Raw genomic sequence first — 12340 nt, 5'->3', positions numbered from 1 at the left:
CTGACCACCACGCAGTAAATTCGCCGAGTTGGCCCATAGTCTAACCAGAGGAGTATCTTGTGTCATTGTGGTGGAAAAGGCGTCACGTACCGATCAGAGAGCATTTTGACTTTTTAGGGAGGTGAGTGTAGTAGACCTCGCCGCCGCGCCCTACCGCGCCCTCGTTGCCGTAAGAAGGTGGTGCAGGTCCCCGAGCCCGGAGCCGCGTATTCGCCTTCTTCCGAGTGCGTTGCGTCTTCCCTGCGCGATCCAGTCGCGATCGAACGGTCACGTGACCACCTTCGCGTCAAGAACGCCGGAGATTGCGTGCTTTGACAATAAATACTATCCAGCAATATGATGGCCCGCTCGGGGTATACGCCTGAAAACAAAGTCTGGCGTTCCTGTCTTCTTATATCATCTCGAGGAAGCTTCGTAGCAGTGAGTCAATCCCGTTGATAGCTGACATCGGTTAGGCTTAGTGCTTCTGCGAGATCTCGTAAGCCTGTTGCAGACTCTTCAGGTCTGTGGAAAGGGCGCCATCTGTCATACCACGAGAATATCAGTACCTGGCCTACCAATCTCCCGGCTCTTTCCTGCACGAGGTCTTCCGCTATTTAGCTTACTCGACGGAACACCCTTCGGGCGCTTCGACACCCCATACCCGCCATGTTCTCCACTGCGAAAAGATACGGTAAGCGTATCATCGGGTACCCCGAAGAGAGTGTTCCCGTCGTCTCCGTATCAGACTGGGTTCGCCACCTTTCGAGGGACCCAAAGCGCGAAGTAAGCAATTTCCGCCTCTGTCCATCCTTTCGCTGATCTGTGCATTTCTCCAGGTCCTCCACTACTTCAGGAGTCTTTTCCCTATCATTGGCTGGATCACAAGATATAGTCAGTTTAACCCCGAAACGCTGGTTGAAGGCCCTCAGTCTGAGATTGTTTGACAGATTTAGGTTGGCTGTACGGCGATGTGGTCGCTGGTCTGACAGTTGGGATAGTCGCTGTACCGCAGAGCATGTCTTATGCTACGGTGGGTTTGAACTTTAACCCACGTTCCGCAGCTCGTGTGACTTTGCAATTTTCAGATTGCCACACTGCCTCCACAATATGGTCTGTACTCCGCGTTCGTTGGCACATTTGTCTACTGTGTATGATGCCATTGTCTCTCTCAAATCTTACCTCCCATTGATCTGAAAATCGCAGCTCTTCGCCACGTCGAAGGATGTCTCAATCGGCCCAGTGGCAGTCATGTCCCTAACCGTCTCGCAGATCATCGCCCGTGTCAACAAGGCACACCCTAATGTTTGGAGTAGTCCGCAGATTGCAACGACCCTCGCTTTCATTTGCGGATGGATTACCTTCGGCCTAGGAATCCTACGTCTCGGGTGGGTCGTGGAGTTTATACCGGCGCCAGCGGTTGGTGGGTATATGACCGGCTCCGCAATTAATATCGTTGCGGGGCAAGTTCCCGGTCTAATGGGGGAGACGGGGTTCAAGTATGTGTATCTCAGTCTTTTTGCTAACGCTTTTGCTGAGTTTGTTGTGATAGTACGCGTGCTGATACATACGAGGTCATCATAAACTCGCTCAAGTATTTACCGAAGACCAAGCTTGATGCGGCTTTTGGACTCACCGGACTTGCGAGCCTCTACCTCATTCGGATATTTTGCGATATTCTTTCTCGACGTTTCCCCAGAAGAAGTACGTTTTCTATCATCACTCCTCCGGCTTTACTGAATTCGTGTTATTAGAACGGATATTTTTCTTCATATCCGTCTTCCGAAATGCCTTCGTTATTATTATTCTGACGCTCGCATCTTGGCTGTATTGTCGGCATCGAAGGTCAAAGTCTGGCAGTTATCCTATCAAGATCCTCCAAACTGTACCACGGGGTTTCCATCATGTAGGTTCTCCCGTCATCGATCGTCAATTGGTTTCAGCGCTCGCCGGCCAGTACCCTGTGGCTACGATTATTCTTGTGCTGGAACACATCGCCATCGCGAGATGTACGTTTTCCAACGCCACCTCGCAGTTTCTACTTGGCTGACACGCAAAATGCAGCCTTTGGTCGCCGAAACGGTTACAAGATTAACCCCAATCAGGAGCTCATCGCCATCGGTGTCACCAACACTGTGGGCACAGTGTTCGGCGCCTACCCGGCCACCGGTTCCTTCTCCCGCTCTGCACTGAAGTCCAAGTCGGGCGTGCGAACCCCTGCTGCGGGCATCCTTTCATCCATCGTCGTTATCGTCGCTTTGTATGGTCTGACGTCGGCCTTCTACTGGATTCCCACCGCTGGCTTGTCTGCGGTGATCATCCACGCCGTCGCGGACCTCGTCACGTCTCCACGCCAGGCGTACTCGTACTGGCGCGTATCGCCGATGGAGTTCGTTATCTGGGCGGCCTCAGTCCTCGTCACGGTGTTCTCCACGATCGAGATAGGTATCTACACTGCAGTTGCGAGTTCTGCGGCGCTGCTCCTAGTGCGCATTGCCCGCCCGCGTGGGTACTTCCTCGGAAAGGTCACGCTCCGAGGAGACAAGCGCGACGATGTATCAGAAACCCGGGACGTGTTCGTTCCGCTCAACCCCAAGCCCACGGTCATGAATGCCGCGGTGAAGGTCACACCGCCAGAGCCCGGTGTGATCGTTTACCGGTTCGAGGAGAGCTTCCTCTATCCAAACTCGTACCTGCTCAACTCCGTGATCGTGGATTACGTGAAGGAGCACATGAGACGGGGGAGGGACATGGCTGCCGTCAAGCTTAGCGACCGTCCTTGGAATGACCCTGGTCCCCGGCCAGGACATGATGAGTCCGCGGAGAACTTGAAGAGACCAGAATTACGTGCCGTCGTGATTGACTTCTCCGGAATGTGCGTGCATCTTAAGTCCGCTCGCCTGCATTGTAGCTGATCGCGATTACACAGCTCTCAGATTGATACCACTGCTGTACAAGCGTTGATCGATACCAGGACAGAACTCGAGCGATGGGCAGACCATCCTATCGAGGTGAGTATTTTTACTACGTTCTGTCATGCAGCGACTCACGAACGTATCGCAGTTTCACTTCGCAACTATCCTGTCTCCATGGATCCGCCGCGCCCTCATCGCAGGCGGATTCGGCACCGGAGTGGCGTCTTCAAGCATTCCTCTTGAAATCGCGCCTGTGGTTCCTTACCGCGGTGGACGCAAGGTGCCCACACCAGACAAGCTGCATGACGAAGAGTCTGGTGGGAGCATACAACAGGTGCCGTCGCATCTGCAGGATGTCGAGGACGAGAGCGAGCCCATCAGTCTAGTGGACACGCCATTCTTCCACTTCGATCTGATCAGTGCTGTTCGTGCCGCGGAGAGCGGTCTGGCACGGTTACACAGTCAGACTAGCACGACCAAGTCGGATCTGAAGGTGGAAGAGTCATGACAATAGTAGGGGCTGCGTTCCGGACCCTTGTAACGACTACGGCGATGTGACTTATTACGATAGATATATGTTTGTATGCATCGCAGTTTTTCGCGATTTCTTGCCCGATGCCTTTTTGTTAACCCAGTTCCAAGATGGATGCCAAAAAAGGAAGGGTAATGACCACAAACAGAACACGGCGCGAGTGTAAACGTCTCCGATCAATATTACTCATAGGCGGTGTTCGTTCGAGAAAACATTGCTCGGCACAACTCTTCGGCCGGTTCACGACCTCAAGTTATACTATTTGTGCTTCGCTCTACCTTGGAAATTTAACCTAATATTATCTCTTTTGATCGTCGGCGTCTGTTCTCCCCGGCGTCTAACGTGCGTGCTGCGCGATCATCTTGGCGACTGCATGCACACTTGGACCCATATCCATCGAACTGGGCACATACAACCTCAAGTTCCGGCTCACAACATCGCTACCTGCTCACTAGATGTTTGCCAATCTGCCACAGAGGATCAATGTGCCGTTCAATCTCCTCGGTGACGAGCCTAAGCTCGCGTTCCGTAGCCAGCCTGGAGGCATCTCCAAACTCGCAGCAACTCGCGTGAGCAGGACATTGTAGGACGTACTGTCGTGTTACGTATGCTAAGCCTTACACCAGAGCATCCCGGAGACTGATTCATATTGGGACCAAGTGAGTACGCGCCCCCCCCCTTCACACGCAGCTTGCTGCTGAACGTGTACTTGCAGTACGTCATTTTGTTCGACTCGGCCTCTGACGTATTCTCCCTGATATCGCACAACGACGGTATGCTTTCTATCTCAGAGTGCGCCCCCACCCGCTCACGGATCCCCTAGTACGTCGCGCGCTATATGATGCGCCCGAGAACGTCGCCACCTTGATCCGTGTCGTCACGTCTCGCCTATTCAACCTCGTTTCCGACCATACATTCCCTACCCCTCCAAGTGTCTCTGTCGCCTCATTTGCGACGTCGTTCATCCGAACCGGCACTGGGTCGGCGCCGCGCAACACCACGAAGGAGGTCCTCAATTGTCTGCGCGTGCTCCAGCGTGTGCTGCCGGTTGTGTTCGAGCTTGAAAGTGACACCAGTCGGTTTGAGACGGAAGTACTGTGGAAGAAGGAAGAGGTTAGGGAAGATGTTGGTATGGTGGAGCGGATGGAACCTCAGTTTGTCATCGACGATGAGGACGAGGGGGACGACGGCGCGCCGGAGGGGCCGTCGAACCAGGCTACAACTGCCGACACGAAGGGGAAGCTCACTCTGCCGTCTTTAGCTGAGAGGCTGTTCAGCTGCCTGATCGATTTATTATTCTGCTGCGGCTTCTCACTTCCGACGAAGCTGCAGGTGGATCACTACAAGATCAACTATGTTATTTGGTGCGGTTCCTCAAAGCTTGTTACCTCCTCTTGCTAACCTGAAGTTTTCATTAGGGAGAAAGGAGTTGGTTCCACTGTTGATCCAGGTCCCAGCCACGCGTTCGAAAACAACAAGACCGAAGTACTGCGTCTTCTTCTCGTCCTTCTCTCGAGACAGATCTATGCCCCTCCTGCATCCCTGTTCTCCTCGCCATCCCTGTACTCTTTGCATTTCGTGCAGCATATTCCCAGACGTCATGTCCTCACCGTCCTTTGCTCCCTACTGAATACTATCATGAACTCTTCACATTCCGACCATAACCTCATGGGTACGGTAGCCGGGAGGCTTCCGTATAACCACCTCGTCTTCAAGGGCGAGGATCCGCGGGCAACCCTCGTCGCCACGTGTTTCCAGGTCCTCTGTGTACTTCTCGATTTCCAGAGCGGGAGTGCTCGGGATGCGGTGAGCAACGATAGCCAGACCACGGCGCCGACTGCGAAGACAAATACGTTCCGTTACTTCATAGCCAAGCTGGTCCGTGATCTCCAGGGCATGCCTTGATAATGTTGAGACTGACTTGTAGGTAGCATCGGCCGAACGACTTCGCGTACATCTTGAATGGGGTCGTTTCGATTTTTGAGGAAGAGATGGCTTCCATCAATAACCTACTACCTGGATCCAGGAAGCATGTCCCGTACATGGTAGAAACTAGTGAGTATTCATCTAAGCTGCCTGCACAATGCGGAGTCCTGAGTGTTGCGTAGTCGTCTTCTTTTGGAAAATGATTGATTTGAACAAGGTATGTCCACTTGGCCTCTTCCCTATGACGCAATTTCATCCTATCCCTTTAGAAATTCCGTGCATACGTCCTAGACTCGGAAAAAGTCACTGATCTCCTCGCATATCTGCTCTGTTATGGTATAGACATCAAGGATAAGCCACGTAGGTTGTCTCTGATGAAGGTGATGGACTTCGTACTGACGCTGATGTCGTTTCATCGTGCAGAGCAACACGGCCTGTGCCGAGCACTCTCCTACATTATTCAGAGCCTTTCCGCTGAACGTGCGTTTGGCGCGAAATTGTCCTCGCCTGTCAGGGCTCAAGTGCCGCAGAAGTGGAGTAACTTGGGTACTGCGGCTGATTTCATGATTCATGTGCGTGGTTAGTCCGATGGTGCTCTGCAGATTGTGCCTGAATATGTATCTGCAGGCGATATATTCCATGGTGGCGACGACGTCCGGTGCTTTAACGTCTTTGTACCCCGCCCTGATCATCGCGCTCTCAAATTCAGCGCCGTACTTCAAAAATCTCAGCGTCACGTCCTCAACCCGCCTGATCCAGCTTTTTACCGCGTTCGCACACCCATCCTTCCTGCTGTCCGACGAGGGCCACCCCAGGCTGTTGTTCTTCATGTAAGTTTCATACTCCTCGGCATACACTCCAGCTGAAGCCTTTTTGCAGGCTCGAGACGTTCAACGCCGTCCTTTTGCGCAACCTGTCCGAGAATCCGAACCTCGTGTACGGCATCCTCCATGCACACAGGGCGTTCGAGGACCTCGGCACCTTCACGCTCGTCGGGGGCCTGCGGGAGATCCGCCGCATTCAGCTCGCGAAAGAGGAGCGGGCGCGAGCAGCGGAGGGCACGCTCAACAAAGGCAAGAATAGGGCAACCGACATCGAGGCGGAGCCACACCTCGAGAAGGCGCGGCTCCTACAGAGCGAGAATAATAGCAGCGTGGAGCTCCCACAGGAACATGAGTCCGTCGAGAACCTTCCCGAGTCGCGCTCGCGGTCTATGTCGGAGGAGGAGCCGCCCACGACGAGGCCACTCATGTCCCCGACGCTATCGGAGGCCCCGCCGCTCGGCGTGCAGTCTCCTGAGATCTCAGAGAAGGCGCGGGGAAAGATGCGGGCCCTGCGCTCAATGTCGATGTCGATGGATATGACTGGCAGTTTAGAGCGGCTTGTTACGACTGGGGTGGGGCGGAACGGGTTCATTCCCACGCAGGAATGGGTAAGTTTCTGAATCGAGTGTTGTCGCTCAGAACTGATTGCTCGTTTTCTGCAGGTCACTTCTTGGCAGCAAGGGTAAGTAGACGTGTTTGCCTGAGTGCGTCTCATCTGATCTCGTTTTCAGGCTACCCTTAGATCCCATCCTCCTGATGATATCCGAATTGCTGCCCAAGGTTCAAGAGTTGCAGGCATCGTTTAACCCGACAAATGTAAATGCGGCCATCATAGACCTTATTCGCAGCACAAGTTTGCAAGATGCCCTACCGAAACCATCCCCGCTGACACCTCGACGATTCATGGTAAGCTGGTATCCACTCGTCTCAGATTCTGCTTACTGATCTGAATGTTCAGTGGTCCGACGCGTCCATCATCTGGCTCTCATCTCTGATTTGGGGCGAGATCTACGTGCGTGGGATGACACCTCTGGGAATCTGGAATTCTACCAGCGTACGCCTCTTCTACGTGAAGCACACGCAGCCACAGCACCGTCAGATCTCCGAGACGGTGACGAATGTCGTTGGAGGGCTGCTTGGACGGTCGGAGTCTTCGCAGTCGTTGCGGCAGCGACAACAGTGAGATACTGCCTTGTAGATATGTTGTTGTAGAATATATTGTGTAGTTGTTTGCATAGGAAGCCGGCGCTACTGACTTAATGGAATCAGGGCTGGGAGCTCTAGAGGGTAGCGGGCACATGACACCGACGCGTCGACACGTGTTCAAACTCCGTCGTCGGACTTTGCGCGCCTCAAGATGGACTCAGAGATCGATAAGATCCGATGAACCGTCAATTGCACGTCTAGTTAATACAGGCGTTGCTAGAATTTTACACAAGTCCCTACTGTAAAGTCTTTCTTGCTGCATCTACTCGAAAATCCAACCAGCGAGGTCGTTGGTGTACTGGACGGTACCCTCAGGAAACCACCTGTGAAACAGCGGATTTAGCCCTGCAACGTACTTGGCACGCATATACTCACAGCTTGATCTCCTTCTCGGCGTTCTCGACGGAGTCGGAACCGTGGCAGATGTTGCGGCCAACAGCAAGGGCAAAGTCGCCACGGATGGTGCCTGTCCACGTAGGAGAGTAAGCTCAGTAGAAGAACTGATTGAAGTAACGAACCGGGAGCAGAGGCAAGAGGGTTGGTCGCGCCGAGCATAGCACGGCCAGTCTTGACAGCGTCGAGACCTTCCCAAACCATGGCGACAACGGGTCCAGCAGCCATGTACTTAATCAAGCCAGGGAAGAAGGGCTTGCCCTTGAGGTCAGCGTAGTCTGTTGTCATGCAACAATGGTCAGCGCCTGCGAGTCAGGACACTTGGGGACGGCTTACGCTTTTCAAGGTGCTCCGGAGTAGCGTGCACGAGCTTGAGAGCAACCAGCTTGAAGCCACGCTGCTCGAAGCGGCCGACGATGTTGCCAACAAGTCCCCGCTGGACACCGTCGGGCTGTATGCGCGCATGTCCGTTACCATCTTCCGAGAGAGAAAATGGTATCCGTCACCTTGACCATGATGTAGGTACGTTCAGCATTGCCAGCCATGATGTTTGTATGGGAGCGAGAGAGCGGTCAGAAGAGAAGATGGCAGATGGATAGACAACGCGTAGAGCAGAACGTGTTCTAGCTGGCGTTTTATAGCAGGTTTTCAGAATCACTGCCAAATCGGGGAGCTGCGAGTCTAGCCACAAACCAAACAGTACACAATACGCCTCGGGCAATTTCGTCAAAGTAGTTGGGAGGTCACTACATCTCGTCCGCCGCGATGTACTCTCCCTTAGGCCTGTCTCTTGCACCCTTCATCCGCCGACACAGGTCTCTGTACAGATGGATTAAGCCCTTCGCAACCTGGTACGCCGACCTGTCTGGCTACAGGAAAGTGGGCTACAAATACGACGACCTCCGTGGGTGTTGCGCGTGAGTTTTTGTGCAGAGGGGACACTCATCGTATTGTCTGCGACAGTCGTGGAGGAGCGCGACGATGTCCAAAGGGCGAGTCCAATATTAACGCGACGTGTTTGCTCAGGCTAATCTTGCATGCGCAGGCCTTGGGACGCCTGACACCGCGTGAAGCGTACGACCGCGCCTACCGCCTTAAAAGGGGGTCGCAGAGCAGCGTGCTTCACGAGAATCTTCCTAAGAGCGAGTGGCTCAAGCCCGAAGAGGTCTGTCTGCTGTCCTTGGGTATCTTTGTAGATTGACGAGGAGCATTCTTGCAGGACGTGCGGTATCTCAAGCCCCACGTAGTTGAGGTCGAGAAGGAAGACAAGGAGAGAAGCGCATGGGATCATATGGCCGTTGGAAAGAAATAAGTATTTGTATCCAACTCTGGCATAATGCGGTATCGTTATCTTCGAGTCTCGTGTGCGCGCACAGCATGTAAGGCGCAATACGACCCTCAACCAAATCTGAAGTCTAATTGCATTGTTCGAAGCTGGCTACCCCAGGCCAAAAAAATACATATTCACAGACTGCACTTTACCCGTTGATAGCGGCAGAAGGAGTCCCCCGACTACAATGCCCTGACAAGAGGTGAAACGACCTCACCGCCCTTCTTCTTATAGAAGTTGACCACCTTGTGAGCGACAATAGCGATGTCTGACCGAACGTAGTCAAACCACATTCACATCTGCAAATAACACATTGCACTCACTGGGGCCGGTGAGGCCAAACTTCTCGTATACTTTCTTGTAGGGGCCAGAAGCTCCCCATCCAGAAAGGCCGAATTGCTGTGAAGAAAGAATGAGCCACATCATGTGTTCCTAGAACGAACAATCTCACCTCGTGGCTGTACTTCTGCCATCCAAGAGTCTAAAAATTCGCAATAACTCTGTAAGATACAATAATCATTCGTACGCGAACCACTCACCGAGTAGGCCTCAACAGACAAGATTGGCGCGCCGCTCCTCAAGACGCCCAGCCTGTACTCCTCAGGCTGCGCGTCGAAGATCGACCAACAGGGCAGGCTGACCACCCTCGTTTTGATGCCATCCGCTATCAACTTGGTCGCCGCCTCCAACACGATGCTGACCTCGCTTCCGGTACTTACAATAGTGAGATCCTCGTTCTGCTCCTCATGGAGGACGTAGCCACCCTTCGCCGCACGCTCAATTGTCGAGCCCTCCAAGTTGGGGAGGTTCTGGCGAGAAAGTGAGAGGATCGTGGGCGTTTGAGTACGCTTGAGCGCAACGTAGTACGCAGCAGAGGTCTCATTACCGTCGGCGGGACGCCAGAAATCAAGGTTCGGCATCGCACGGAAGTGTGCAGCGACTTCGACGGGTTGATGGGTGGGTCCGTCCTCCCCGAGACCGATGGAGTCGTGAGTGCCTATAAGATCATCATTTCCGTCAATAAAATGGAAGAGATCAACCGTGGCATCCAACTCACCGACCCAGATGACTTGGTGTTTGCTTAGAGCTGACAACCTGACAGCACCCGCGGCATACGAAACGAAGTTCTACGAAGGTTGGTGAGTTTCTGCGAGCACCTACTGTAGATCTACTTACTAAGAAAGTACCGACGAACGGTACAAAGCCACCATAAGCGGACAGGCCGTTCGCAATTGCACCCATAGCATGTTCACGCACACCATAACGGATGTACGTTCCTTTATAGCTGCCAAGACCAGTGCTCTCCGGCTGGAAATCAATCATCTCCTTCGTCCTGGTGAGGTTACTGGTGGTGAGATCCGCTGAACCACCAATCATGTCGGGAATCAAGGGAGTGATAGCAGTCAGGACCAGCTCCGAAAACTTGCGAGACGCCTGCGCCGGGTCAGCCGGAGTGTACACTGGTAGAGCCTTCTCCCAGCCCTCGGGGAGCTTGCCCGCGATACGGCGAGTAAGCTCGGCGTGCTCCTTCGGGTATTTCTGTCCGTACGCGGTGAGGAGCACCTCCCATTTCTTCTCGGATTCCGCGCCACGCGCCGCCGCCTGCGCATAGACGTCATATGTCTCCTTGGGAACGTAGAACGACTGGTCAGCAGGGAAACCGAACTTGGTCTTCAAGGCGACAATATCATCGGCCTTAAGGGCTGGATGAGACAGACTGTCAATGGTCTAAAGCTTCCAGACAAAGATGAGATTTACGTACGGGAGCCGTGAACGCCGTGCGTGCCCTGCTGCTTGGAGCCGTAACCGATGGTGGTCCTGAGACGAATGATTGTGGGCTTATTCTTCTCCTTCTTAGCCTCGACAATGGCCTTGTAGATCGCCTCAAGGTCGCTGCAAAATGCGTCAACACGGCAGTCTTTCAATATCGGGGGAATAATACCTGTCGCCGTTGTCGACGTGCAGAACTTGCCAACCGTACGACAGGAATCGCTGCTCAACGTCCTCCGTGAACGCAACGGCAGTATCACCGTCAATGGAGATGTCTTTTCAGAAGGTGAATAACATAGACTATCATTGAAGCGATGGAAAGGCTCACGATTGTCATCGTAGATCTGGAGAAGGGAGTGAGACATTGTCACTACATGGAGGGGGTAGAGCGACTAACGTAAATCAAGTTGCCCAGCTGCAAGTGACCAGCAAGACTAGCCGCCTCGCTTGCAACACCCTCCATCAGACAGCCATCACCAGTGAATACTAAAATTCAGTCAGTGAACGCGCTCTAAGCTCAGTAAACAAATTGACCATAGGTATAGTTGTTGATCACGTCGAACCCTTCACGGTTGTAAACGGCGGCCAAGTGAGCCTGAGCGATGCCCAGACCCACAGCGTTAGCGAAACCTTGGCCAAGAGGGCCGGTAGTGACCTCAATGCCATCGGTGTGACCAGTTTCAGGGTGACCAGGCGTTAATGAGTCAACTTGACGGAAGGACTTCAAGTCATCTATGGTCAGCTTGTATCCCAAGAGATGAAGCAGTATATAGTGCAGCGCGCAGCTGTACGATTTCTCATTACTCTGCGACGCGATCGAACGCGATAAACGTACGCATGACTGCACGAATTAAACGGCTGTCAGCACTTGGACAAAAATTCGCTTCAATGACTAACCCATTCGAGAGAACAAATCGATCTCGGTTATACCACTTCGAGTGCTTGGGGTTGGCATTGAGAATTCTGGGGCAATGGATCAGAAGATGTTGGGGGAAGCCCATCGATGGACACATACCTGGAGAACAAGACATGCGCAACAGGAGCCATGCCCATAGGAGCCCCTGCATACAATAATCGCGCTCAACACCGGGCGTGAACACCGGGCGCAGGGTGTATGCGCACCTGGGTGACCGGAGTTAGCTTTGCCAACTACATCCGCAGCAAGGGTGCGGATGGTAGCGATGCAGGCATCGTCCGTAGGCTGCGCAATGAAGCTGGACATGGCTGGAGACGGGGTAGAGAGGTCGATGAGAGGAAGCGTGGTAGCAAGAACACCGACTATATACGCGCCGTGCACGTGACATGATATGACCGTTAATCCGTAATCGAGTTCACAGTTCTTTCTCATCAACCTGCCCTCTAAGCACGGAAACTTCTCACCCTGCCGCTGTATCCGGCACTCTTTTCTCGATCTCGACGCCGGCGGCATACTTTTCCCTGTCCTTGTTGTCACTCCGAGTTGTAG

General features: G+C 53.3%; 5 protein-coding genes across 5 annotated transcripts; 3 read left to right on the top strand and 2 right to left on the bottom strand.

Moving 5' to 3' along the window:
* Positions 1-648: 648 nt before the first annotated feature.
* SCP_0408510 (Probable sulfate permease) lies at positions 649-3402 on the top strand (the record flags this gene model as incomplete). Its single annotated transcript, XM_027757579.1, has 10 exons — positions 649-765; positions 819-873; positions 930-1012; positions 1068-1130; positions 1186-1478; positions 1532-1683; positions 1734-1988; positions 2044-2854; positions 2909-2990; positions 3043-3402. 10 exons carry the CDS (start codon positions 649-651, stop codon positions 3400-3402), a joined length of 2271 nt encoding a protein of 756 aa, XP_027613380.1.
* Positions 3403-3881: 479 nt separating this feature from the next.
* On the top strand, positions 3882-7359 carry SCP_0408500 (hypothetical protein; the record flags this gene model as incomplete). The annotated part of the gene is made up of 14 exons (XM_027757578.1): positions 3882-3995; positions 4053-4085; positions 4142-4199; positions 4250-4790; positions 4845-5304; positions 5358-5481; positions 5535-5569; positions 5622-5712; positions 5776-5924; positions 5980-6182; positions 6232-6784; positions 6839-6858; positions 6908-7082; positions 7135-7359. The coding sequence occupies 14 exons, from the start codon at positions 3882-3884 to the stop codon at positions 7357-7359; spliced, it is 2781 nt and encodes a 926-aa protein (XP_027613379.1).
* Positions 7360-7644: 285 nt separating this feature from the next.
* On the bottom strand, positions 7645-8320 carry SCP_0408490 (Nucleoside diphosphate kinase; the record flags this gene model as incomplete). Its single annotated transcript, XM_027757577.1, has 5 exons — positions 7645-7705; positions 7758-7848; positions 7901-8053; positions 8112-8226; positions 8282-8320. The coding sequence occupies 5 exons, from the start codon at positions 8318-8320 to the stop codon at positions 7645-7647; spliced, it is 459 nt and encodes a 152-aa protein (XP_027613378.1).
* A 220-nt stretch (positions 8321-8540) lies between these two features.
* SCP_0408480 (Cytochrome b-c1 complex subunit 7) lies at positions 8541-9087 on the top strand (the record flags this gene model as incomplete). Its single annotated transcript, XM_027757576.1, has 4 exons — positions 8541-8679; positions 8739-8767; positions 8821-8940; positions 8995-9087. 4 exons carry the CDS (start codon positions 8541-8543, stop codon positions 9085-9087), a joined length of 381 nt encoding a protein of 126 aa, XP_027613377.1.
* A 200-nt stretch (positions 9088-9287) lies between these two features.
* On the bottom strand, positions 9288-12097 carry SCP_0408470 (Transketolase 1; the record flags this gene model as incomplete). The annotated part of the gene is made up of 15 exons (XM_027757575.1): positions 9288-9373; positions 9429-9504; positions 9557-9586; positions 9645-10102; positions 10163-10232; positions 10282-10808; positions 10868-10998; positions 11048-11150; positions 11204-11219; positions 11273-11361; positions 11410-11660; positions 11711-11716; positions 11773-11838; positions 11891-11936; positions 11998-12097. The coding sequence occupies 15 exons, from the start codon at positions 12095-12097 to the stop codon at positions 9288-9290; spliced, it is 2055 nt and encodes a 684-aa protein (XP_027613376.1).
* Positions 12098-12340: the final 243 nt, after the last annotated feature.

This window comes from Sparassis crispa, assembly GCF_003851025.1.
Source record: "Sparassis crispa DNA, contig_000003F, whole genome shotgun sequence".
Lineage (NCBI taxonomy): Eukaryota > Fungi > Basidiomycota > Agaricomycetes > Polyporales > Sparassidaceae > Sparassis > Sparassis crispa.
Note: the sequence above shows the minus strand (reverse complement) of the source record. Positions and strands in the feature narration are given on the sequence as shown.